This window comes from Ciconia boyciana, chromosome 17, assembly GCF_034638445.1.
Source record: "Ciconia boyciana chromosome 17, ASM3463844v1, whole genome shotgun sequence".
Classification (NCBI taxonomy): domain Eukaryota; kingdom Metazoa; phylum Chordata; class Aves; order Ciconiiformes; family Ciconiidae; genus Ciconia; species Ciconia boyciana.
Genome location: NC_132950.1, coordinates 820,769 through 848,538, shown reverse-complemented (window position 1 = coordinate 848,538; position 27,770 = coordinate 820,769). Strand labels below are relative to the sequence as shown.

Sequence of the window (27,770 nt, the reverse complement as noted above, 5' to 3'; positions counted from 1 at the left end):
GAAACCCTGTTCCCTGCAGGTATGCTGAGTGCTTAGCTAATTACCTGTGATCTCTGCAGTCAGAGGGCACAGCACCAATGCCCTCTGGTTAGCATGCCCAAAAGCTTCTACCTCACTCAGCAGCACCCCAAATGTGGATCACCAGCTGCTCTCCCCTTTCTGCTGCTACGAATGCTTGGTCTAGTGTTGGTCAAGAGCTTTGTTTGCTTTGATTGTAAGACTCTTCTCATTTCTCCCCCAAAGAATAGCTGCTGATGAAAATGACCTTGAAGACAGCACTAGTGGTGGTTTAATCCTTAACTCTAGCTAATGGAAGTCCTAATGAGCACTCAGTACCTTAATACATTACTTAAAACTAACCTGGTGGGTAAGTTAGTGCAAGCTGCTGTGCTGCTCTGCCAGGAGCTCACGGCTCAGCTCTTACTGCACGCTGTACAACTCCCACGGCAGCATTCCCTCTTCTTATTGCTGGGGATACTGGGACTGTAGACATCTGGACGTCCGTGAAGGTTCATACCCTTTGGAGGGAACCATGACTGTTAGTCTAGGTTGGGTTTTGCAGGTTAGCCGTCCCTTGTCCCCTCTTGCTGGCATACGGAGTTGGTAGCCCTTGACTTCTGTCCTTTCGTCCCTCTTCTCAAAGGCTTCTTTCTTCATATTTCTGTTATGTGCTCACCTCTGGGCAGCTTTCTGAACAAATATTAAATACAATATTACAGATCTATAACCTCTTCTGTCATCCTGTAAAGATGAAAAGTTGGCACTTGCCATCCCAGTCCTGATTTACAGGGTATAAAATAACTTCCCTTCACACAAGTTTAGGGTTTTTTTTTTCTGGGAGGCCACCTCAGTGGCTCAGCAGCTTTTCAGTTCACCCAAGGACCTCCTTAGGCTTTGAGGAAATGAACTATTTTTGTAGAGGGACCTGAAACAAAGATGCCCTTTGTGCAACGAAAGTAGACAAGGCAGAACAAGAAGTTCTTGTGGCCACAGCTAGTCAGCTCTCTGCATCAGCTTATGTAGATCCCCTGCCTAGGCAGTGGAGAGAAGTCGAAATATGTGTCTGAGTGCAGTTCATCTCACCCTGACCCTGATGTAGGTATCTGCTAAGCAGAAAGAGGATAAATTTTAACTTTTAGGATAAGATAAATGATACAAGTCTCTCCCTTCCCCTCCTTACCTGTAAAAAGATCTAGAGAACCAGTTCCTACCTTGATCTTCATTGAAAATATTCAGACCTGGACAGATATAAACTAGAGTACCCTGATAACACCTCTGCTGCTGGGAGCATCGCAGCCCGCAGCAGCTGGCAAAGGCTCGGTGACTGCTGGAGCCCCAGGCTGTTGGGCAGAGCTGCCCTGGCTCCTGTCGGTTTGCTTCTGATGTCCTGGGACTACCTGCCCAGGACAGTCACCTCCTCCTGCCAATTTTCCTGTGTTTTTTCCTCCAGCTGGAGGCAGATTAGGGCAGTCTGTGCAATGGATGTGCTACCAGGGACAGGGCTGCAGATTCAGATCTCTGCCATCCGTGGCCATAGCCCCTTGCTTTCCCTCCTCTCCATCTGCAGGGTGATGCACCATGCTGTGGTGATGAAAAGCCCACCCTTAATATGTAGAAGGGATGGAAGTGGTGCCCTCTGCCTAATGAAAGAGTATTTACAGTAATCTTATTTGTGGTGCCAAAAAGAAATGGAGGATAAAGGTATGGCAGGGTTGGGAAGGGTATACCTGTACTCAGAAGTCTGAGTCCAGTGCGCTGGTGGTGGCAGCTCCCTGCAGTGGACAGGACCAGTTTTCTTCTTCTCTCCATCTGGCTGCTTGCTTCCACCTTTCTGTGAGTGATAGACCCTGCCGGCACCTGTATTTCACAAGGAGTTTGGGCTCCTCCAGTACATCTGTGTGTCTCTTTGAGGCACTTGCAGATCTTTGCTTGGGTGGATTATCATTTCTGAAGGGGAGAGATGGAGCTGCAGACCCACAAAGAGGAATCGGGTGATGTGGCAGGTGGGTGTTAGCTGCTCTTTGAACCACCCTTTCCCTATCTTGCAGAAAGCTGGGCTAGCTGTTGACAAAAAGATGCAGTTCAGGGTGTTGACTGGCTCCAGGCCACGAGGGAGATGGCAGCATCTCAGTGGCTGTCCTGTGCTCCCAGTACGGATTCCCTGGGCATGTGGGACCAGATGGCAGCTCACCTCTGTGAACCCCTGTGCTGCAGGCTGGGCTCCTGGTGCATGCAGGCATGTCTCCGTAGGGAGTATTATCTCCCTTGGAGGCTGCAGGATGGCCCCTTGAGTGCCAGTCCTATCTTTGCCAAGCACTGTGCTATCTCAGAGCCTCCAAATCCCTTTTGGGACCTTAAAGAGAGCTTGCAAGCTGTTTACCTGCGGTGTGCAAGGAGAGACGTATGGAGGGGTGGGAGGAGCAGCACAGGAGAGAGCCAGTTGCAGCAGGAACAGCATGCATTGCTAGTGGGAGGAAAAAGGGTTAATTACTGCCAGCTGGCCTTAAGAACATGCTGCCCATGTTATATTCAGCTCCTGTCTTCCTCAGAGTACAGGAAACCTTTAGCATTGTTGTGGTTGGGAGAAAATGAGGGAGGTTTCTCTCCCCCTGCATGAATGTGCATATGTATGACACTCAGAGGAGCCTAGTTATGTGAAAATAACCTTGTCTTCCTTGTTCAGTCTGGTGGTGGTTAGTGATAACAGAGTGAATATCAGCTGTTCAGCCAGGGCGGCATCTGAGGTGGCATTTAGGAAATCCCTCTAGCTAACCAAGCCAGCTAAACAAGGCTGCGAGCACTCAGTGTTCCGGTGCCTGGCCACCCAGGCTGCCCGGCACCTGGTGGTCTCACTGCCACCGCTCCTGTCCTTGTCCGGTTGATTAGATGGAAATGAGAGCAGGTATTTTGTGAACTGTTGGAGGAAGAGGTGAAAGCGGTGGAGTTTGAATCTGGTTCCTCCTGAAACTCTGTAAGCCTCTGAGGCACTGCTGAACTTCAGGGCAAGGTCTACTTCTCTGCACCACGCTCAGCTCTTGGGCAGAAGTTTCTAAGCCATGTGTGAGTCTTTTTCTGATGCTAAAAGTGCAAAAATATTTCAGTGAAAGCAGGAGGAGATCCATTTGTGGCTGTACAGGTCAGCTCAGGTTGGAAATTCAAAGTAATGATCTGATGAGCAACCTTTTAACTCTGCGCAGCTGCAGCTTAGGGTTACAAATGTCCTTCTGCAACTCGAGCTGGAAACAGTCCCTGTGCCAGGCCCTGAACTGAGCGCTGGTCCTAAAAGTCTCGCCGTGGGTCGGAGCAGACCTTACCTGCCTTGTCCATGTTTTTGTATGTTATAAACACTGGCCATGTGTTGTATGCATTTAAGTTAAATAGCGACATATGTTCTGACTCTACTTAAGAGATTTCTGTGCTTCAGCTGTTATTGACAAACATGCTTTGTTGTTTTTCTCCTGATACATGTCAGGAAAAAAAAAATATTGGTTTTACAGTTTTTATAGCTACACTTTCTTTCTGGTATAAAAGGTTCCTCCCACCTTTTGCTGCTCTGGTTTCTCAGCAGAGCTCTGGCATTCACCCCAGAGGAGAACCTGCAAGGAGCCGGGCACCTCTCCTGATGCTCAGATTTGGCCAAGACAAATCCGCAACCTTGTCCGTATCCCTCTGTTCTCATTATGCGTTGGCTTTGTGTGTAATGCAAATGTGTTTTGGTTTGTGGGTGCCAGATGGAGTCGGGTGCCTCCGAGGCTGGGCAATGCCCGACATTTGCCCACCATGCACCATGTAAGTGGAGCGGGACAGAGCTGAGGTGGTAATGGGATTTCATGGCTTATCTCCAGGCGTGGTCACATTTTCTTCTAGGGCTTTTACCCTGACTAGTGAAGCCCACATGACTGTGGCCTGTGGGGTAGTCTGTGTGTTTGATTTCTCAGCAAGGGAGTTCATTTGAATGGCTTTTTGCCTGGGCACTGCTGCCTTGCAGTGACAGGGCAACAGGTCTGGGCGTTGCAAAGCTGTCCCTTGGTTTGGCAGCTCAAAATAACGTAACCCTTAAAGATTTTGCAGAGAAATGCCCAAATCTTTTATCTGACTTGAGAAAACCCTTTTGAGATGCTGTCGGTATTGCTAGGTAGAGCTGTCTGTGGTGGCTTTGGGGCAGCCACATCTAAGAGGAGCTTAATGGCTACAGGCTGTGCTCTGTTTTGATGGTCCAGGAGCAAAAAAAGCTGGTATGATTTGAGCAAAATAGTTGGGCCTGGGCCTTGGAGGATTAATGAAGGGCCTGGTTTTAATTTTGGATTTTAAGAATGAGATTCTTACTCTGGCTCAGTGGTGGGAGGTGGAGGGGCTGAGTGGCAGCTAGTGATAGAAATGGAGATGGCATAGCCCAGGAGGCTGTTGTCCTGTGGCTTCTGGCGTGGGCTGTGACCTGGCAGCTTGCTGTTTGCTTGTGGACTTGACGAAGAACAGGTAGTGAAAGTCAGCTCCTGGGGGACTGGGACAGGGAGCTGGGTGTTCAACCCACAGCATTTCCTGCACCCGAGGCATTTCCCCAATGTCAGCAACCATTGCTAAACCGGAGCTGGTGAAACTTCCCGCGGGAGCTAACCATCCAGGTGCTCAGCGACAGGAGTGGTGGCCCTGGGGAGCCTCGTCCTCACCAGGGACCAAGCTCTGGCACACGGGTGCTGGTGGGAGCCAGAGACATCCAGCTACTCCCTACACGCACGGGAGCTCCTGGGAAGGAGAACTTAAAGGCTCGGGAGTATTCAGCAGTAAGGAAGCAGCAGGGCAGCCCCTTTGTCCTCCCCTCCCTCACCGGGCAGAGAGGACCGCGGGCAGGTGCCGGGCTGGCGGGACGATCGCAGGCAAAGGTTTGCAGCAGGAGGCTCCTAGCTAAGCATCCGAAAGCATCAGCCGGGGCGGAGGGCTCGGTGCCAGGGCGCAAAGCCGCCTCGCTACTATTGTTCCCCGCGCTCCCGCACACGCCATCAGTGCGGCAGGAGGCAGGTGCTGGCGCGGAGGAGTGCCATGGGCCAGGACTGCATCTCCCAGCAAGCTGCTCCGCTCGCCGGCAGCTCGGCAAGGAAGGGGACGTGTCGCTGGCATCCGCCCGTCGGCGGGGTGCTGGCTCTGCGTATGGGGACTGGAGGGGGATAGGAGGGGTGATCCCTCCGTCGGTCTCTCCATTTTCTGTCTCGCCTGTCAGGGAGACACTTAGATGGCAGAGCCGTGCTCGGCGGCCTTTGGAGGTAGGTGGAGTCTGGCCGTCCTCCGCCCTCCCTCCCTCCATTGTCAGCGGCAGCGAGCGGTGGCGGTGGCGGCGGGCACCTGCTCCGGCCGCCGGCGGCAGGGATGCTCCTGCCCTTCGCGGCAGAGCGGGGAGGCTGTGGCAATCCCGGCGCCACGGTTTCGGAGCCGCTGCCGGCAGCAGCAGAGGGCCGGAGGAAGGAGATGCTGCTTGCGCGTGCCTGGCCCAGCTGCCGCCTCGGGAAATGAACATGAGTCTGCCAGGCCGTGTCTCCTGCTCCATGCTCAACTGCTTTGTAAGTGCTGCTTTTTTTTTTTTCCCCCCCCTTTCCTCTCCTCCATGCAAGCAGGGCTGTAAGCCAGCTTCTCTCTCCAGCTCCCATGCTGAGCTGGCTGCCCTAGATCAGGCCTGTCCTTGAGGCCGGGCTATGTGCAGATCCTCCTGCCCTGGATCTGCCCGGCATGGCTTGCAGCCCCCCTGCAAAGGGGGATCCCCTTCTCCTCCCTCCCACGTGCTGCCTGAGGATGCCGTGGCCCCCCAGCGCTGCTGTGCGGCTGCCCTGCCTGGGCCCAAGGGCACAGCAGCGCCCGGCACCGCAGGTTGAGTCGGCCGGAAGGCCCCGGCAAGCGTGCCATGCCATGCAGGCTCCAGCCAGTCCTTGCCTGGAGCTGGAAAATTACTGGGTGAGAGCAGCCGACCCCAGGGGAGCTCTGTGCTCCCGCCATGGCTGCAGCATGCAAGGCAGGCATGTGCGAGACCCCCTCTTGTGCTGACGCTGCCAGGAGGGCATTGCAGTCGGAGGGGATCCTGGGCTCTCCATCTCTTATACCTTCGGGGAAAGGAGTTTTCTTGCTGAGAGGAGATCTGATGCCCCTTCCTGCAGAAGGCGGCCACCAGAAGGACTTGTGGCTAAATGGGCTTTGAGGGCTTTAGGAGATGGCTGGCTTGTGAAGAGAGCAGGGTCCTGATCACCCCACCCTGCTGATGCCCTGGGACGGGGCTCTGGCAGGAGATGGTCAGCCTCCCGCCCGTCCTGTGCTGCAGGTGAGGAGGGACTCAAGGACACCTGGGCTGGTGGAGAGCTTGGACTGCCCTGTTCCAGTTCCTGCTGCTCACTGGGATTTCTTTGTGAGCTGCAAAGTGGTGATGGGAGAGGAGGGTATCTCTGCTCCCTGGCTGCTGCACCAGCACACAGGCACGCACCTTTCCTTCATGCTCTCCTGGGTTAGCACCTCAGCGTCGGAGCAACCCACTGGCAGGAGAGGCCCCCGAGGCCCCCTGGTCTCCAGTAACTGGCAGGTGTTGTGCCCTGTGTGTCCCTGGCAGCCTCACGCAGGTGAGTAGGTGAGGAGGGGCAGTGCCTTTGCCTGCAATTGAGGTTGATGCCAAGTTTTATGCTAGCTACAGGCAGCGTGTGCATGGGTAGCTCTGGACCCGGGAAGGTGGGCTGCGCAGGGTCTGGCTGCCCTGGTCTGAAGTCCAGGGAGCACTTCAGGACGGGCTGTACCTGTGGGTGCCAAGGCTTGAGTGGCTGTCAGCAACATAAGGGGATTCAGCATCATTTTAAATATAACTGAGCCAAGAGGGTCAGGTTCTCATTTCTTCAGATTGAAATTTGGGGTTCAGGCTAAGATGACTTAACCAGAAAGATATTTAATTTTAAAATATTATTTAATGCTTATAGAACAGAGTATTTCCTAATAAATGCTAGAGCCTAGAGGAGCTATAGTTAGAAAGCAAGAGGCATTCCGAAGAAAACATTCCCACACCGAATACCTGTGGAATTAACACTGTCCTGGGCTCCAAGTGGGTGAGTGTCCTCACCTGAGTGTCTGGATGCTGCTCATTCGTACAGCAAGCCGGTGGTTTGACAGAGTGTGGGGTGAGGGTTGGTGAAAATGAAGACCGAGATTTCACGAGTGACTGAAGATTCACATGTCCCAAACTGAGACACTCTCTCCACTTTTCCAAGGATAGCGTGTCCAGGCTCCGTGTGTCCTCTCAGACCACTTCTCTGAGGCCTCTATGGGCTTTCCAGGGTGTCTGCCTGAGCAGGTTAGACACATTCAGCTGTCCTGAGGACAAATGCCCTGCTTGGGTGCTGTCACCAGTCAGTAACGCATGTAGTGAATTGGGTGCACTTAGATGCAGTTGTTACAGGGTTATGTTTCACACTTGTATATTCTCCTTGAAAAGCTTCAGGCTCTTCCCAGATTTCTTTGGGCTAAGAGTGAAAACAAAAACTCCCAAACAAAGCAGTCCTTATGAATGTAAGAGGAGGAAGAGTACATTGAAGCTGTAGGTGGAAACCCTCTGTGTTATGGTGTTTCTGCTGTGGTGCCATAGTGAAGGTAGTGGGGTAACCTTTGACATGAGAAATTACTGTAACATCAGTCCAAGATCCTGTGCATGGCTGAGGTGTTTCTGCATGGCTTTCCAGATACCACATGGTTGGAAGAGACAGAACTTGGAGACCTGTTTCAGTCTTTCAGTGCTGTGGGTATTCTTCAATAGCTGGAGGAACTGCTGGGGTCCTGCAATGCAGAGAGTACAGTCCAGAGGCAGAACAGGTGTTTCTATGCACAGGTCCAGGGGATCCCCAATGTATCGGGGTGCCAAGAGTATCCACAAGCCTCCATTTTTGCCTTTTTGTAACACATGCTGGCTGGGGCCTGTCTCAATGTGTGTTTTGTTTTCAATGCAGGGTGAGGAAGGCCCTCCCAGTTTGGAGTATATCCAGGCCAAGGACTTGTTCCCCCCGAAAGAGCTTGTAAAGGAGGAAGAGTCATTGCAGGTAAGGAAGTAAGAAAACAGAAACAGCTTTGGGATGCAGCAGTCTCAACTCTGGTAGTGTGAAACCTGAGAGCAGTTCTCCAGCCCAAGATGTGTTCTGGAGGCCGTGGGCTAGCCGGTGCTGTAGGTCACATTTGGACCGGCAGGTCCCTCTGTGTGTGTGGAGGCTGCTGACGGCAGTTCTGTACGCCCTGGCCCTGCCTTCCCAGCCCTGCCAAGATGCTGCGATTCGTACAGCATTGCATCTGCCACTTGGAAATACAGCTGGAGCATGATGCAATACAGAGCCATCCTGGGTATCCCCTGTCCTCTGCCTGTGCTGACAGTGAGCAATTGTGACACTGCCTGTGTAGCCCTCTGCAGCAGGTAGATGCTCTCTGGGACGGGTCAAATATCAGGGCTAGTCTGTGCTCTGTGTAGCCATAGCATGCAATTGCAATGACTGATCTGGCCCTAATATACGTTGTTCCTGGCATTTTCCTGCCGCAGAGCTGTTGGAAAGAGAAACCTCCATATGGTGCCAGCCTCCTGCTGCAAAAGGCCCTTGAAAGAGACCTGGGTATTGTTGCTGCTGTGCAGCAAGGGTGGTATTCTGAACAGTGGGAGCCAAAGCCTCCTGGTGTTTGTTGCTTCCTTTAACATAGTCCACTGCCACCTTGTCCCAGTGCTCATCATCTTCCTCCTATGGCTGAAGCCAGGCTCGCATTGTGTGTTCTCACTGCTGCTGCAGTACTTGAATTTGCTCTGTGATTGGCATCGTCTTGGTAAACGGTGCTGCTAAAAGCAAGGACAGAAACGTGGCAACAGGAGGATTGACTTGAAGGAGCAAACGCGGGCTGAGGAGGTGCACGGGGTCAAGGCTGCAGGTCTGCAAGCCTTCGGGAGGTGAAGCCGCTGAGATGACTCTGAGCTGAGACTACCTGGAGAAGAGCAGATTCTGCTTTAGTCTTCTGCGCGGAGGACCGTAAAGTTCACCCTTCCCAAAGGGTAATTTGCCTTCAGTAAATTGTTATTTTCTTAATGTAAAGTGAAGTCTAAAAAGACACCATCAGCTTGATAACAAGCTGTATTCAGGCACCTGTCAGTTTATTCCAGGATTTCCCTCTGTCAGTTTTCTTGCAGTTTTACCATCCCAATTCTAATCTGTCTTCCTTCTGTTGCTGTGTGAAAGAGCCACGTAAGCAGAAGAAACACATGCCAACTAAAAACAGCTCTGGCAAGCGTGCATAAATAAACTGCAGAAATAAAGAGAGTATATTCTCTTAATGTCAAATAATTAACATTTTTAAAGAGTATTCAGACAGATTCCAGTCTAAGGTTTTTATTTTTGTACAGGTCACTTAAGAAGGGAGAAGTTGTTAGTACAATTGTCACTTGCATGTGAAGTCTGAAATCCAGGAAATTCAATTTTTAGGCAGCATATGAGCCATAGAAACAAGCCATAGAAACAACTTGGGAATAAAGACAAGGTGGTCTGACTTGTACTAATTACAGCGTAATGAATTGTTTCATCAGATGCTCTGTCTGGCAAATAAAGGGCTCTGGCTGAAACATAAATCTTCCTGACATTTTTTGCATAATTGGTTACCAGCATCACCTGGTGTAGGTGGCATTCAGGGAACAATGAGGAGTCTACTTAGCTAAGGAGAAAGGGACCTGGTGAATTTTAGGCTGTTCCGCTGCCTTTTTTTTTTTTTTTTAATACAAGAAAAGAAAAGTCAAACTTGGCCACCTGCCAGGATCCCCTGTTTTAAAAATAGCTATGGCATGTCTGGGCGGATAGGGAAAAAGACAGACACTTGATTATCTGGATTTTAAAAAAAAAAAAATTCTAATACAGGTAACTTTAATGAAGTTTCCTCAGTCATACAAATAACTATACACAGAGATTCCCTCAGAGCCTTGTTAGCAGAAATTGGGCAAAACTTTGATTCATTTACTTACCTGGATTGGTACCAGTGAGTCTCTTAGTGCTCCTAAGAGCCCCCTTCATTTAAATGATGCAGCAAGATCATGTATGCGACATTCTGCCCTGGGGCAGAGGACTCTGATTGTATCAGGCTCTGCCTGGAGCTGTGCAGAGCACTCCCCAACTCATGTCTGAGCTGTGCCTGAGGTTGTGTCCTTTATCATGCCACTTGTGCCAGAGCTGCGTTTACCCTCTCCGAAAACCAGGGACCATATAGCCCTCTGCCCCCATGCAACACCCTCACTGCCAGATGCCCACGGTTGGTGTACATAGCATTTGTGGTCACACCTCTCCTCTGCAAGTAATTATCCATCAGGCATCAGGAGGTGCTCAGTGGCTCCTGAGGCATCCTTGGAAGGAGATCCATCACGTGGGGCTGGGCAGTGGGTACCAGTGCTGTTTCGTACTGTTGCGTGCTCTCAGTGCATGAAGAGCACATTGCTGTGAATGACTTCCTGCAGGACATGCACTGCGGAGGCAGTAGGAAGAATGGCCCTTGGCATTTACGGTGCAGAAAGTACTCTGCATGTGTCTTGAATTAGTGATGTCTCCCTTCCAGGTCCCATTCACTGTGTTGCAGGGCGAGGGAGTGGAGTATCTTGGCCATGCAAACGATGCTGTGATTGCCATCTCCAACTACCGGCTTCATATCAAATTCAAGGATTCTGTGATCAATGTAAGTCTGGATCTGCCTGTTCCTGCTGCCTGAACCATAATCTCTCGCAGTATTTCAGGGGGGCCATAAGCCATTTCTGTGGTCTGTGGCATGGGAGCTGTGCTTCTTGAAGGATGCCAAGCCTGATGCTGTCTCTTGTTAATGCTGGTTGCGCAGTTGCTCTTTTGCTGTTGTGTTTTGGCGTGTAGATGGGGTTCTCTGTTGGATAATAATTAGGTCTTTCCCTTGCTGTTCTTTTTAAATTCAAGCATTAAACATGGTGATTTTAAGACTGTTAAGGTCTCTTGCAGGCCAGTTTTAATGAGACTTCTCCTACCTGGAGACCAGCAACAGAGTCGGACAGTGGGAGCCTGAGGCTTTCTCTCACTGTCTTGACTTGCCATCTTTTATTACAGCTTTTGTTTGGCTCAGTTACCTCTGCTTGTCTGGATGTGATTTAGTCAGTAACTGGCCCCAGGTGGGAGACTACCCAGGGACAGAGTAGAAACCGGAATACTAATTGCTGAAGGAGGCTCTGTGCTGGGTCATGAAGCTTCATAAACCTCAGAGTGGGTCTGTAGTTTGAACTGGAAGCTCATGATTGTGAGAGCCATGACTGTGTGTGATGGGCCTACAGGCAAGGCTGCTACGTCTGCTGTGTTATGTGGTACGTCTTGTCATGTCCTACATCTGTCCCTTGCAGGTGCCTTTGAGGATGATGGAAAGTGTGGAGTGTCGGGATATGTTCCAGCTCCACATCGTCTGCAAGGACTCCAAAGTGATCAGGTATCCATTTTATTGCTATATTGTAGGTGGCACTGCAGGCCCGTTGCCGTGATCAGCTCTGGTGTCTCCCTCTGGGCTACCATTGGAATAGAGCTGTTTATGGCCAAGGTTACTCAGTTTTTCTAAGACTTGCTGCTTTGTTTCTTTTCCTGGTTAAGTGGAGCAGAGCTCCTTGTCTGTGCATCTCAGTTGGATGACCGTACCCACTGAGGATGATTTGCATTTGGGTTCGCAGGTGCCATTTTTCCACCTTTAAGCAGTGCCAGGAGTGGTTAAAGAGGCTAACTCGAGCCATTGCCCGCCCTGCTAAGCCTGAGGACCTCTTTGCGTTTGCCTACCATGCATGGTGCTTGGGAGTCTGTGTTGATGAGGAGGATCAACACGCACATCTCTGCCGTCCAGGTAAGCTCCTGGCCTGTCCCCTTCCTGCTCTTCTGTCCAGAAGCACAGCAATGCAATTTGAACTGTGGTTCATAAACTGATGTCTGGCTGTGTCTTATGTTCTGCTGTAGCTGTAGCCCAAGTTTGTCTTGCCGAGGGGCACCCCATACCTGGTCTATAGATCCAGCTGATGTCCAGATGCAGCTGGATAACAAGCACAGTAAAAGGAATAATAGTAATAAGCACAACAAAGGGCATTCTGAGCCAGCAACACATAAACTGCCTCTCCCTTTCTCCTTATGAATGAAGAAAACATCCCAAACTTTAGTAGTCTCATCATGATGATAGAGAGCTCAAGCAGTCTTGTCCCTGGATGGTAAACATCATCAGCTTTGAGGCAGCATAATTAATATGAGTCCGTCTGCATCTCTTCTCCAACACCTAGAAATGCCACAACATTCTGGTGATCAAGTCTGTGGAGATGTCTGGCTCATTCTTACACAGGCACAAATAAAATCTTTGAATCAATAAAGAGAAAACCAGAGCTGTGATGGTGCCCTCGTGTGGATCGGGAGTTTCCCTTCTCTGGGAACACAAAGTTCACTTGCAGTTGCTTTGTCTTTAAACAGCTTCAGCATCAATAAAAGGGGATTAAAATGAGTGACAAACCTGGCTTTAGACTTAAAAATGTGCTGGTATTAAAGAAGAGAAGCAGTAGCCTGAATGAAATGTCCATACGCAGGTTGGGATGGAGGGATGGGGTTGAATAGTATAGCTGAAAGAGATACCAAAAGAACCTGGTAGGGAAAAGGTAAGAACACGTAGTTTACCTTGTCCCAAACACCAGCAATTAGGAGATATTTGCTGTCTCTCCTTTAAAGAAAGTATTATTCTCTAGTATAAATAAACTTACCTGTGGAAATTGTTGCTGCAGGATATGAATGAAGAGCTTTGCAGTATTTATTCATTAACAACATTTGACACTCGAGCAACAAAGATATCCAGGATTTGTAAGGCGAGGCTAAAACATAAGAGAGCAAACCCTGAGTCAGCCTCTGAGAGAGCAGTCTGGAAGAAGGAACTGCCTGGGGTGGGTGCTCAGTACTCCTCTGCCATGCGGTTCCTGACATCCACTTTGGAAGCCATCTCTCTCAGAAGGGCAAAAGTGGGTTAAATTAACTCCCCACACTCCACATTGATGTGGGAAGGTTATTTCCATGCCATTCTGTGCCCTGAGACTGAGAGGTGATCTGACTTGACAAAATAAGCAGAGGAACCCCCGTGAGGGACGAATCTTTTTGGCTTCTGAAGCAAGATCCCTGCCATCCAGCTGTCCTGTAGTTTCTCTCTAGCCTATGATAGTTGCTATGGAGCTGCCACTAGCATGTTTAGATTTCATCAGCTCTGCTTAGCTGTCCGTAAATACCCTGTGCTCTGCTCTTCCAGGAGACCATGTGAGATACCGATTTGAGATGGAGCTGGTGAGGATGGGCTTTGACTTGCAGAACGTCTGGCGCGTCTCTGACATCAACAACAATTACAAGTGAGTGTTTCACCACCATGCTCTCCCCACTCTCCTTTTTCCTTACCTTCTTCCCTTTGCAATTCCCGTGCAGAGCAGTGGATGAGTCAGACTCCAGCTAATCCTCCTTCCTGGCCTTGATAAGCCTCAGGCAGATCAGCATATGAGCCAGATCCCCTTTCCTTTCTGCCTCTCACATTGTGGAATTGAAGAAGGAATACAGCCCAAACATCAGAGCTAGCAGCAATTGTAAATGCTGACTCAGGTAGTTTCTAATGTGGTGGCCATAATTCATTCTTGAAGACATTCTAGAGTCTTGGAGGAACTGTCCATCGTAGGGTTGCCTTTCTGGTCAGTCGTTCTCTCTAAAATGCTCGTGCTGTTTGAAATGAAAAATACAAAGTTTTCATAAAGTCGGGTAGCTATTCAGCTCTGAGAAACTGGGGGCAAGCCAGCAGAGGACTCTCAGGATGCTCAGAAGTCTGGGGAATGAGTGAGGCTTGTTCAGTCTGGTGCAGAAGAAGGTAAAGGGTGATCTGCTGACAGCCTACAGCTGCTGGAAAGGCAGTTACAAAGGTGGTGGAATGAAGCTCTTCTGACAGTGGCAGATAACTGAACAAGAGGCAACAGCCACAAGGTGCAGCTTGGGAGGTCCAGACTGGACACAAGAGGAAAAAAGTCATTCCCCAGGAGTGTGGTGCAGTGCTGGGGCAGATCCCCAGAGGTGGGGGTTCTCCATCATTACAGCCTTTCAAGTCTCAGATGATCTAGTGTTGGAAGTGGTCCCCTGTGAGCAGGTGGTTGGAGTGGAGATCTCTAGGTCTTTCCCACCTGCACATCACTGATTCCAGCCTGTTGTCTGCTCCTGGAGAAGAGCACAGGAGCTCTTGGAGAAGCGCTTCTGCATTCTTTGCAGCAGGTGGCATTAAGCTAAGCCAACAGGATTTTATTAAGCTTTGACAGACGTATTCATTTCTGCATTCCCTATAATCCTTTTCTTGAAACGACTGGGATCTCTCAGTCTCTTCTCTATGTCTCAGCCAGTAAAGGCATCCCCATCATCTGTATATTGGACAGTTCCAGGTCACCAGTTTCTTGTGGAGACCATGAGAAGCCTCAGGCACGCTGGCCTGGGGAAATCCTGGTCGAGTTTTGCAGTTTGCTGCCTGTTCCCTTCCCCTTCCCTCTTCCTCAGGAATCCAGGCAGCAAGCACTAGTTTTCAGGTCTGATTTACTGTTTCTCCTTGGCCATACTGACCACATCGTTGCTTTTGGACTGTTAACATGACTTTGATGGCATTTACGCAGTTTCTCCAAGGATGTCAAATAAAAAATCGTTTTCCTGAACTGGTCAGTTTTGAAGTGCACAATCTGTAGGTCCCTGCACTAGGTAGAGTCTCTGTGTGTCTTTGAGAGCAGTCAGGCATTCTCCTGCTGCTAGATTTTGGGATGTGGTTCCCTCTGACTATTTCAGAAAGTTTAACTTAGACTGACCATCTGTGGTTTGCTTCCTGGCCAGTAATACACAGCAATTAGCCAACTTCTCTAAAAACAGATGTTTTATTTTCAACCAAACCAGGGAAGAAAGAACTTGAAAAAAACCTCGGCAAGCTGGATGCAGGCCTGGTTTTGCTTTCCTCCATCTGCTGAGTTCCTACCTGGGGATCCTGGCAGGTCGCAGCTTCCTGCAGACATCCCGAGATCTTAAAGGTGGTGTAATTTGCTTGTGCAACTCAGAAACCAGTTCTCTCTTGCTGCTTCGGGGAGTGTGTCTTTAAATCCTGCCTTGGCTTTTGATCATTACCACCTGCCTCTATTCACAGGAATCAAGTTACTTTTTAACTGTTTATAGTCCTTTTATCTTTTATTTCCCAGCATTGGCAAAACAGTGTTGTTAGAGACAGGATACTCCAAGGTAATGGCATTGTTCGTTGTCTTTCAAGTCTGTTCTGAGATGTCCTTATCTGGAAACTATTATCTTCTTCCTGGCGACAGCCATCATAAAAGTAGAGCAATACAAGCATATAATAACCGCTCCTTCGGTCTTGATAAAAGTATACTATTTCAGCATACAATGATAATAAAATTATGACATGATCTCTCTGCGGCGCTCACATCTTCAGTGATCTATACACCCAGAAAAATGGACACATTCTGGCATTCCCCATCTGGTGCACCCATGCTGTCTGAGATAAGAGTTGTTTCATATCGGCCTTAATGCTGCTGGGTTCGGTGCACGCGTAGTTCCTTCAAAAAGGAAAAAAAATTCACCTTTCCTTCAGTGTTGATGCTCCTTTCCAGCTTTGATCTTTTTACAATTGTGGTTTTATTTATTTTTGACTTTATGAGGAAGAAGCTGTCTGGAGTTCTGTCTTACTCGTTTAGACAGCTGATGTTTCCTACTCGTTTCTGCAAGTGCTCTTAATTCATATTTTGTCTTATTTTGTTACAGTTCTCTACAAATTTTAATACTATCCTTCATTTTTATTGGAAAAGTGATAATTGCTTGTATTTGCCATATGAATGTGTAGATAATAAGTCTGCAAGGACCGTTAGCAATAAAGCGTGTGGTTTTTGCATTCTGTGAAGGAAGATGTTTCTCGCTGGACTGGCTGTTACCTTTGTGGTAAGAAGACGCTTCGTCAGTCCTTGTCCATAGGTGTGGCTTGTGCAAATTTATGCGTTTGTTACAGTCACCTTCTTCTGGGATCAAACCTCACGGTTTCAAAAATGTCTCATCCTGTGTTCTGGGCCAGTGTGGTTGTTTCAGGCCACTCCTCTGTGACCCACGTTGCTTTGCTGTTGGCCTCTCTTCCATATGACACGTGAGTATATTGCACAACACAGGGGCAAGCATGGTTCCTCTTAGCACTCCCTTTGTTGTGAAAAATGACTATTGCAGTTCTGTACTATTTTTTGTCTTTTCAAAGTTACTGTTTCATAAGAGGAGCTTCCTTCAAGTCTTTGGTGAGCCACCTGTTAAAAAACAAACCACACACAAAAATTTCAAAAAACCCCCTTCTGAAAATCCAAAGCGATTGTCAGCCACACAAGCTGTATCTGCTCATTCAGTGATGTTTCCAGCAAACTCTACATACGTGAGGTGCAACCTCCCTCCACAAAAGCTGTGTTGACTCTTCCCAAGTGCACCGTATTTACCCTTGCACCAACTGTGACAGTTGCTTTGTACAGAAGTCAGACTCCCGTGGTTTCCCACGTTCGCCCCAGAGACCTTTTTACAAAATTGATATCGTGTTTGCCACCTTTCATTCCTCTGGCACCCAAGCCAATGTAAGCAATAGCTTACACATCTTAGTTAATCATTCACCTGGCGTGCATCTGGGTTGCTGTAGAAATGTTGAGCATTATCTAGTCCTGGTGATTAGTTACTCCTTGTTCCTAGCAGATTGGTCTAAAACTTCCCCTGTAGAAGTTTCCACATTAATATCTTCTTGTGCCTTGTCCCTTGTAAAACAGGGTTAGGTCTGGCAACTTCTCTGTGGGCTTTTCTGCTGAACTCCAACGCAAATAGTTTTGATTTTCTGCTGTGATCTTGCTGATCTATCAGACCTTCAACTTTGGTAGCAGGCTAATGCCTCCAGGATGTTTGAAAAAGGTCTTCAAAGTTTTAATCTTAACAGGTCATGTCTCAAAAACTGCACGATGTGTCTCATTTTTACTGTTTTTTAATTCAGGTGCACATTTGGCTCCTCTCACATCCTTTGGAAACACTTCCCCTCTTTGAAGGATGTCCTTTTATTTCTAAAATCCTTCTTTTGTTCACTGTTTAACTCTGCCAGCTCTTTCTGATCTTTTTGATGCATTTTACATTACCATTGAATAGCATGTTTAAATAACCATCACATCATCTGTAAGCTTCCCCCCGCCTTTTTCTGAAACTGATTGTTACTGCTGTGGGAGGCTTGTCCCCTCTAAAAATATTGTTGAATTCTACTGCGTGATGAATACTGTAACAAAGTGATTTTTCAGTTATTCTATTTTGGAGCAGCTTAGGACCAAAGGAAGAGTTAGGTACTTTTGTACTATTTGGCTGGTAGAACCAAGAAGCAGCTGATCACACCTAAAAATGTCGCCTTTGTCTCATGCATTATCGTGATGCTTATGCGTTTTATGTGGAAGCAACACAAGGCTCCCATGGCAATTTCTGCCCTTGCAGCTTTTCTGAATCTCTTCCAGCCTCTCGTGGATGCTGTTACTGTCGCTCCAGTGGTTGGTAGTGTAGTCTCAGTGCTATCCTGTTTCTCTTTAGGCTTGGGATTTGAGTCCATGCACATTCTGCATTGCTTGTTGATGCTGGTAACTCTTAGCCTCACACTTTTACCTTCACATTTTCCTGGAACACACCACACTTTGTTCACTAGCTCCCATCTTCCTACAAAGCTTGTACTCTGAAATTTAGGGTGTCACTAATAATCTTCCTTTTATCAAGTTTATAAGATGCTGTTAAGCCAACATACTCATTTCTCCTGGCTTTTCAGTTCCTCTACTTTACTTTTGGGATTCTAGCCTAGAAGCACAGGTCTGTTTGTCTTGACCTCATTGCCTGTTTTTATGTGCCCTGCTTAAATTTGGCTTAACTTCTTGAGGCTGTCCTGTTTCCTACTTGAATTTTATTGAATTCTGTCTTATTGTTTTCCTAAGGCTACAGAGTTTTAGTGACTTAACTCTTAGAAGATGTGCTCCTGAACCTCTCCTGTATTGAATCTCCTCAATTTTTAGTTTAAGACATCTCCTGTAATGCTTAGTCTGAAGTGCCAGGGAACTGATTCTGTTTTCGTTTCAATGAAGCCCATTCTTGTATAGACTCAGCTACTCCAAAAGTTCCTCCAGATCTTAATAGGTGCTAACCCTCTTCCCACATACCTTTATTCTCAGTCACACTTCAATGCTTCTCTAATTTCCTGACCAACTTTACACATAGAATCTGAGGCATTTCAGAGATGTCCGAGCCTAGACATCCTACCACAGACATCCTGGTCTTCAGCTTCTTACCTGACGGCTTTAATTTTGCTTCCTGGATTCCTCTTCCTCACCCTGTTGTTTTTATCCCATAGACCAACCTTGCTTTCTGCCTGGGGCTTTCTGAGAAACTGTCTGGACACTGTGAAGTGCCATCTTCTAATATGGCAGGCAGTTCCTTGCTAACATCATCACAAACTAACTAATGCTAAGCGCTGTATCATGCCTATTGCCATCAGCTGTGATAGCCTGGACTCAGGGCAGCACCAGGCCACCCTCTGGAGCTTACCAGCTGGATAGTTTCACCCCCCTCAGTTTGCTTCCCATCTGCCCTGAAACATTCCTTCTAAATGATGTGGGTTATAGCCTAGAGCTAGAGCTGCTCTTTGATGTTCCTTGCCATGTACGGCTTTGTCTGCCTGGGCTGCTGGAGCTCAGCTGGTCCAGTGTCCAGGCAGAGCTTTGTCTCTGAAGCCTGCGACCTGACCTGCCTGCCCTGCATGCAGCGTACGCTGCGAGCAGCAGGGGCAGGATAGTAGCTGCAGTAACCAGGAAGCCCCTGCGCTCCTGGATTTTTACACATGCTTCATTCTACTTGTATTGCTCTCTCCCCTTCCCCCCAGCACTCTTTGGCTGTCCCCCTCCTTCCCTTGGCTCCCCTCTTGCCCTGCTGATAACGTACCTGCAGTTGGGTTTTTAATATTTTTCCTGGGACTTAAGCATTTGCAATCTTGTTGCCTTTTCTCATCTTCCCCACCCCCCCCCAACCGAATTTCCATTTCAGCTGAGCTGCTTTACACTTCAGGTTCATTCAGATGTGGGGCTCCTCTGGTGCTGCAGCTCTGCTTGTTGAAGAGCTGGGTGCCCCCTGCTATTAGCTGTGGACGCTGTGAGTTTCTTCCCCAGGGGACCGGATTGGTAGGGACTTGCCCATCACATTCCTCTCGCTGCTGGCATGTGTTCAGATGTGTATTAGGAATCTGATTTCTGGCACCCCACCAAACAAGATATTCTTTTAGATCTCCCTCCTGTCATTTTATTATAGCATACACCAAACCACCATTGCCATCCTTCTGGGCAGAGTTATGCCTTCCTTGCAGAGAAATGTGTAAAGCTTATCAGTGGTGACCTGTTTTCTGCAAGGCAGAAAGTGGCGGATCATCATTTACCAGAAGCTGTGTGTGTTTCTGGGTTTGCAAGTGCTGCAAGAAAACCAAAACCCCGCGTAAATTGTTCTCCTAAGCCCTCACGAATTTTTAAATCCAGAGGATGTTCCAAAGGCATCCTTGGGAAGTACTGGGGTGCTTAGTATGGGCCTGGAGGTGAGGCCTGAGGTGAAAGGAGGTTGTCTTCTCTCAACTCATTCCTGACAGCATTTTTTGGGTCACTTTTCCCATGTTGAGACTGTACTGAGACAGTTTTGAAGAGGAGGAGCCAAAGTCCTGCATGCTGAGTTTGAAGAGATGTGAGCTGCTCCTGCCTCTCTCTGCACAGCTTCTCTGGTGCAGATTTTGGATTACCGAGTCCTCATCTTTCCTTCCTGCTTTCTTTTTTCCAGGCTTTGTTCCAGTTATCCCCAGAAGCTGCTGGTCCCTGTCTGGATCACCGATAAGGAGCTAGAGAATGTGGCTTCGTTTAGATCGTGGAAAAGGATCCCTGTGGTGGTGTACAGGTAAACACAAAACCAAAGCAGTGCTTTCCCCCCAACCCACAACAGCTGCCCTCTTCCTTGTAATGTTGTGCAGGGTGCTGTGAAGCCAGGTTAGCAGAGCACGCGTTACAGGGCTGTGGAGCAAGGCGTGATAGCGATAGCTGCATCCTGGTCCTCATAGTGCGTATTCCTTTTGCCTCCCACTTGAAAACATGCTGCTCTCAGGACTCCTCCTCCTCCCAGCACACATGTCAGCCTCTCTGGGCACTCAGTCTGCGATGGTAAGGCAGGGTGTTCTCCAGAAGGGAGAAACAACGTTCCAGTAACTGTTGCTTCTTCCCTGCTTTCAGTTAGATCTGAAGACGTGGGTGACTTTCCTCCTATGGGAGTTGCAGCAAGAACACTTTGTCAAATTAAGGTTCTCTTCCTTTGAGTTTCAAAACTTTTTCACAGATTGGTACATGCCTAGCTGCTACTTTGAAAAGAAATCTTGCCCAAAATAAGCCCACTGTATGGCCCTGTTCTCAGCTAGGTATTCAGGCCTGGACACGCCTTTTAATACCCAAGTGCAAATCACTTCTGTTTTGGCCGAGTTCTGAGAGTTTGACAACATCTAGGTAACATAATGAAATGTTTGCATGTGGCTGAACTTTGTTGATTCGATAGCTGGTAAATATAGACTACCTATTCCCTGGTCAGCCTTCCAAAAATAATCTATATGTGGGGATGCAGGAGGCTAGGCAGCAAATAAAGCAGGGCTTTTCAGGGTAGGGGGAGTTTCTCATCAAAAATATCTGCTAGGAGACTGGTTGAATAGGTGCACCCAGTCAGTGTGCATGTTTTAACATACATTATGGTTTCTAGCCTCAGACTCTGTGTTAGCAATTAGTAAATCCAAATATAAAAGCTTTGAAAATACCAGAGTTGTGCAACAAAGGACAACCCTGGGAGGTACAAAAGCCAGGAAACAAAACCAGTCAATTTACACGTCCCTTAATTCTACATCTTCATGTTACACGGTTTGCTGTTAGATGGTGGCAAAACACAGTGTATTACTTCTTCTAGAAGAACTAAATTCTACAGCAGAGTAATAATAAGCGCTGCTTATCGTATGGAGCCTTTCCCTCTTTGTAGCCAAGTCAGCTAAGAAGTTAATTGTATTTGTGATTACTTTTGCTAAAAATGGCCTGGCGCTGGAGACTGTCCCAATGTGCCTCCCCACCCAAGGGCAAAGCCATGTCTTTTTGCTACTCTAACAATTATTTTGTTCCTTGCTTTGCTGTAATGGTACCCAGTAATTTACAAGCTGAGCTGCAACCCTTTGCAGCCTGGGATCAGATTAGAAGATGCTGACAAGTGATGTTACAAGATGGGACAAGCGCTTGCCCATATGTGTATCTCATTTTCATGCACTCTTTAGCCGTTGCCCTCAAGATTGAAGTCTTCTGGCCAGGAGAGTCCATGAGGGCCGTGGCTGTTTCTGGAGTGCCTTGTGCTGCATGGAAGGGGAAGGGAAGAAATGACAAGCCTCCCACTCGGCTTCTCCTCATCACTCATAGTTTAGGAGAGAGTGGAGAGGTGGGTCAGGTGCATGCCTCCCAGGGACTTGCTAACCACAGGACTGTTTGGTAGACTTCAGAGCTTTTGGAGAACAAGGCTGAATTCATTAGGTCACAGTCAGATCTGTAAAATGTGACGCCAAAGGTACCACATTATCAGTTTTCTTATAATTTAGCTGTTAAGCAAAGCAGAAATTCAGGTCTCCATCTCTGAGTCCTCAGTGGAGATGCACAGTAGAGATGCAGGAGCCTCCAGGCACAATTCACTTTTAAAACAACGCAAAGGATGCAATTAATTATTTAGCTGACTACAGAGGCAGATGGTCATTGTATGCCAGCCGCTCCTCGTTATTACTGTCTGTCTACACAGCCACCTTCAGAAGACCTTGGGACTATGTTAGCAAGGGAGTTCCTCAGACGCTCAGCATCACCTTTGCCTGCGTTCATGCTGCAGTGGCTGTCAGGGAAGCAGCGGGCAAACGGTGGACATTGCTGCAGCCCCATGGCTGAGCTCTCTGTCTCAGGCTTTCAGATCATACCAGAGTGAGCCAGGAGCTTAACCCAGAGACTCGGGAAATGAAAGCACTTGCATATGTGCATCTCAGTTGGGAACCTTTAGGTGACAGCTCTGTAAACCCTCTCTCAGCTCTTTCTTATGTGTTAAGCTAAGCTGCTTGAATTTGCATTGTGGATGAGCACTCTTATGGCCAGAAAATAACAGAGAGGGGGCTGGAGAGATATTAGTTGATGCTTTCTGGATGATTGTTATGGGTTAAATGGCATGTACTAACAGCATCAGATGTGCTCTAGCCTTGTGCTCTGAATGCATCTGGGAGTAAAAGCTCAACTGATAAACTACAAAGGCACCTTGTACTCCAGCTTTGGATTCTGAAAGGGTCTCAAGTCATTAAGTCTAAACTGAGAATCCCTAAGAAATAATTTTGTCCACATAAGTTAAAACACTATGGAACCTTCTGCCATTCTAGTTTCAAGAAAGGAGCTTTTTAATTTGAGGAAAACCTCCACAAAAATTCTCAGTAAGAAAAGACCTGAAATGCTTTATATGCTTGTGCTGGGGAGATTAGCAAGGGAATGGAGAGTCAAGCTATGGCTGCTCCCCTGACCTGGGAAGCTCATTGCAAGCTCAGTTGTGGTTTTGGGTCATCCACTGGTACCTGCTACGCTTTCTGCTTGCTGATGACTTAATGCTCATCGATGCTGACCATATTTTCTTGTGTTTATTGGCACGTCATTATGTCTCTTGAAACCGGCTACCTCAAGGCCATCCCTTCCCAGTGTCTGCAGTGCTGAGAAGTTTGTGCTACCAAGAAATTTCCTGAATTTAATATGACTCTTTGGCAATGTTTTGAGTATTGCATTACGTAGGCTACCACTGACTTCCAGTGGCCTACACAGCTAAACTCTTTTTCTCCCCTCTGCACCCCAAAACAGTGCTGTCACATCCAAACAGCCTGTTTGGAGCAGTCACTGGCACAGCACCTGCATTTCCCAAAAACGTGCTCAGGCTGGGAAAGTGCTGATCAGCACAGGCCAAAAACTGTGGGTGTGCTAACAAACAAGCTTGGATGATCACAGGCCGGTGCTTAAGTCCACACCTTGGCTCTGTTTCTTTTACTAGTATAAACAAAGCCTTTGCCGCTGTCTGCATTAACCATCCTTGAGTGATCCTGAAGACAGGAATAGATCTCCTGGGAGTGACTGCTCTGTAAGTCACCTTGCAAAACATAACAGCAGCAGAGGAGGGCACTGAAAGAAAAAGGACCTCACAGTATTTTGACTTAGCTGAACACGTGGAAGTCTTCAGTTTAAAGTCTTCATCAGCATTATCTATGAGACGTCATTAACGATAATACATTTTCTGTGTTTATTGATAAGTTGTCTCAGGAGAATAAGGGGACCTTGTCTTTGAGAAGCAAAATCATTCCTGCAAACTGCAATAGCTGCTGGTGAGATAATGTGCACCACTGTTAGGAGGAGTTCAAAGCCTCGATGCATTTTCTTGGTGTGTTGCCTTACAGCAAATAACATGAACAGGCACTGTCATCCTCTGTGGAACAGCAGAGCCCCTCATCAGAGGGCGGCATGAGAAAGAGATGCCTTCAAGAGTGCTTCTAAGAGCCCTCACTGGCAGCTAAACAGTCTTTGTGTGATGGGTTGAGGCTTGTGCTAGTGCACTTTAGGATCTAGAGTGTTACGTCCTGTACTTTGCCACCAATGCAGCTTTTTCAGAGGTGTTGACCTACAAACGAAAGAATAATACTTGGATGTGGTTTGTCAGGTGCTTTATCTACATCTTTGTTCTTACTCCAGCTCATCTTCAGAGAGGTGTGCTGCATGAGGGGTGGTGGGATAGGGAGGGGCAAGCACTGTTGTGAAGAACTGAGATGCAGGGCTGTCCAGTTTATTATCCTGTCTCCAAGAAGGGCTGGGCACCAGGAGTAGCATCTCGGGGAAGCGTAACAAATGGAATAGGTATGCAGGTACTCTTTCCTGGTGCGTCTTTGGAGCAGCTGGTATCTTGGATTTCCGACAGCAGATATTCAGGAGAATGTGTGATTATGTTTCGTGGTCATTTGGTGGACCTACCTTCCATGACTTTAATGTATTTTGGAACCAATTTATACTTCCACATTGCACTGTGGCAGTGAGTCTGCTGTCTGTTTTGTTTGTTGTCCAAAAAATACTTCTTGTTTTCCTTAAATGTATGGCATGACCACTCCAGTGCTTGTTTGTGTTTCTGTCAGGGAAAAATAAAAAGTGAGTTTGGAAGATTAGTCTTAATATCTTTCCTGACCTTTTATGCCTCTCATTCATTCTCGTCCTACTCTCAAGGTGGGGAGTTGTTTCCTACTGAAGTTGTTCCTATAGCGAACCTCTGATTGTCCTTGCCACCCTTCTCTGGAGGTTTGAGTACTACATTACCCTTTTTGAGATGGATTAGTGAGAAATTTGTGTCATTTTGAAGATGCGTAAGATGTGATGCCATAATATTTTCTGTCTTACTCTTTTCCAAATAACTGCTAGCACATTCTTAACCTTTTTGCTTCTCTTGAGCATTGAGCTGAGGCTTTTTGAGAGCTCCACAGTGACTTCAAAGTCTTTGAGATTTGGCCACTGATTTGTACGGAACTGCTCCGTGTCATAGCTGGGGTTATGTTTTGATCATCTGTAAATACTTCTCATTTATTAACACTAAATTTCATACTCTATTTTTATCACCCAGTATCACGAGATCCTTTGCAACTTTCTCCAGACAGCCATATGCTCTCCTGGATAATTCTGTATCACCAGCAACTTTGTCACCTAATCGTCCATTCCCTTTCCAGGCCGTTTGTGAATGACTTGACTAGTGTGCTCATGTGAAAAATGAACACTTCCTACTTCAGGCCTTCTGACAGGTGTCAATAAGCAACAGCCAGGGTAGGGTTCACATTTTTAGGGGTTGTTGATAAACACCAGCTCAGGCCTCCACCCAGAAACTAACCAGTTTGATGCTGAGTGAGCTAATCTTTCTAACTTACAAGTGATAAATGAAATGGTTTAACAACTGGTACATACTTTAAGGGAGGAGAAAAAAAAAAAAAGGAAGAGAATGGGAGAACAGAACAGTATTAAAGTAAATAACTATTACTTTCCCAAAGTACAACCATAATTATTTACAGTTCTCCTCTCTGGTTTAATATATAAATATTTACATATCTATGTACAATAATATATATGTTTTATATATTTATAGATAATATCTATTTATATATTATTGTAAATAAAAATATAAAAATAGTTCAGTAGAGTAATGGCTAGAACAACTGGCAGCTTCCCCCTTGCTGCAGAAACTCTTCGTTTTGGTGGTAGTGGAGTCCCAGGGCACAGCCGTTGATCCTTGACGTGAGGCCCTGTGAGCTGCAGCTGACCCTGGTGCTGCCACCATCCATCCGCTGGCACCGGCTGTTCGCAACAGCCACTCCTGCAAGCACTGCAGTGACCTGCTCCTCTGCAATCTCGTTTTGCCAGCTGTTCCAGCTCCATTAGCCGCTCCTGTGCTACTCACAGCCATCTTCTGTTCCTCACCGCTGTGATGCGAGTGACAGCCTCCGTGTCACTGCTTTTGTTATGAATAATGGTTATTTGAAATGCCCTGCCCTGTTTCAATGCTTGAATGCAAGAGTAAATGCAGTAGATAAAGCAGTGAGGAGCACTGGACAGGTGCTGACTGTATGTAGGTGAAGTTTGCTGGGGTTGTTCCTCACCTTTCCGGGGGGCTTCATTAGGCTTTCACTTCCTTTGCAGACATGTGCGCAATGGGGCGGTGATTGCACGCTGCAGCCAGCCTGAAATCAGCTGGTGGGGCTGGCGAAATGCTGATGACGAGTATCTTGTGACATCTATTGCCAAAGCCTGTGCCTTGAACCCTGGAGTAAAGGTATCTGGTGGCATGCCACACAACGGGAGCAGCGACGGCAGCGAGGCCTGCGATGCCGACTTCGGTGAGACAGCTCGCTCCCTTCCACTCTCTCCTATATGTATGAATTATTTAGTGCTTCCTACACCTAAATGTTGCTGCTAACCGGGCTGTTACAAGGCAAGGTTTAAACCCGATATCCAGATGGATAATCTGGGCCCTGTCATGCCTTGACTGCGGTGTGTGGGACGGGTCTCTGGGCTTGTGCACGGCCAGTGTTGGGTGGCACTGGAGCCCTGTCGTAGGAGGGAGGTGCCGGAACTTAGTCTATGCTGTCTTTGCAGACTCGTCTCTGACCGCGTGTTCAGGCGTGGAGAATGCAGGAACTCCTCAGAAGCTGCTGATTCTTGATGCCAGGTCCTACACTGCGGCTGTGGCCAACAGAGCAAAGGGAGGCGGCTGCGAATGTGAAGGTACAGAGGGCTAAGCACATCCCAGAACATCTTCCTCTTGGACCTGCTTTGTTGAGTGGGTCCTAGAGTGCAGCTGGGGGTCAGGTCAGTGTTTTGGTACTCAGCCTCTGGGAGCATATTCCCCTTCTTGCTCATGCAAAGTCCAGTATTCCAGATATATTGCTGCTGGCCCACAAGGCTTTTGTAGAAAAACTGCCTACCTGGAGATCAGAAATGGTGCTGTGAGGGGACAGCTAAACTAAGTGTGTGGAGGCAGTTGCTGCATTGGCAGCAGCTCTCTCTGAATGTTTCTGTCTCTGTTGTGTTCAGAGTATTACCCAAACTGTGAAGTCGTGTTCATGGGCATGGCCAACATCCACTCCATCCGGAACAGTTTCCAGTATCTGCGTGCTGTCTGCAGTCAGGTGCCAGACCCCAGCAAGTAAGTCACTGTTCTCTAGCCGAGTTTGACGCCATATCTGTCAATGTCCTGGGGGGTTTCCCTCCCTTTTCCTTTTTCCTATCCCAGGTTTCTACTTCAGAAAATGGAGAGATAGGAAAGTGCTCACAGTGCTTGAATGCTGCTTATTTTGATCCCTGGTAATCCAGAAGGGATTGCAGCACTGCCTCAGTGTCACTTGGTTGTGTGTGTCCTCTGAGGGTTTCTAAAATGTAGCTGTGTCTGGGAAAAATTGAAATTAGGAGTTGGATTCTTTGCACTTATTCCCAGGCTGGCTGGCTCCTCTTGAACATGTTTTAGAAAAGACTGATTTTCATTAAGGACTCCAAAAAGACCTCGCTTAAATTTTTTTTTTTTCCACTGGAGAGCTAAGCAACGATTTTCTTGCTTTTTGCACACTTTCTAGCTGGCTTTCAGCCCTGGAGAGTACCAAGTGGCTGCAGCACCTTTCTGTCATGCTGAAGGCAGCAGTGCTGGTCTCCAGTGCGGTTGACAGAGAAGGGCGTCCAGTGCTGGTTCATTGCTCAGACGGCTGGGACAGGACTCCGCAGATTGTAGCACTGGCAAAGATTCTTCTGGACCCTTACTACAGGACCATGGAGGTATGAGTTGTGCTATGCTGCTGTTTTGTGTCTGTTAAGGCAGCTTTTGTCTCGGTCTCTGGAGAAAGGAGCAGGATCGCATTTGGCAATAAGCTTAGTGGCATTTCAGAGCTACTGTTGTGGGTGTTGGGTTTTTCCATGTTCTCTTCCTGCCTGTTTTCGGTGAACTGTACCTCACTCCTCTGCCCAGCTTGCTGAAGTACTGTGGTAAATAACTTCTTGTGTTCAAGGTTCAGCTGCTTCCTTACTTTAATTGTGCATATTCTCCAAGCTGTTTATTGTG

General features: G+C 47.7%; 1 protein-coding gene across 4 annotated transcripts in view; it reads left to right on the top strand.

Moving 5' to 3' along the window:
- MTMR4 (myotubularin related protein 4) overlaps positions 1-27,770 on the top strand; it is a 58,497-nt gene that overhangs the window by 24,022 nt on the left and 6,705 nt on the right. For 2 of the 4 annotated variants that reach the window (XM_072882054.1, XM_072882050.1), the window contains exons 3-12: positions 7,962-8,051; positions 10,579-10,695; positions 11,378-11,460; positions 11,696-11,862; positions 13,288-13,384; positions 19,902-20,015; positions 25,862-26,058; positions 26,318-26,446; positions 26,756-26,867; positions 27,292-27,487. In XM_072882054.1, coding sequence (XP_072738155.1) covers positions 7,962-8,051; positions 10,579-10,695; positions 11,378-11,460; positions 11,696-11,862; positions 13,288-13,384; positions 19,902-20,015; positions 25,862-26,058; positions 26,318-26,446; positions 26,756-26,867; positions 27,292-27,487 — 1,302 coding nt within the window. Of the gene's footprint in view, positions 1-7,961; positions 8,052-8,774; positions 9,038-10,578; positions 10,696-11,377; positions 11,461-11,695; positions 11,863-13,287; positions 13,385-19,901; positions 20,016-25,861; positions 26,059-26,317; positions 26,447-26,755; positions 26,868-27,291; positions 27,488-27,770 lie in introns of those variants that run through there. The other 2 variants (XM_072882051.1, XM_072882052.1) reach the window with 2 other exon arrangements.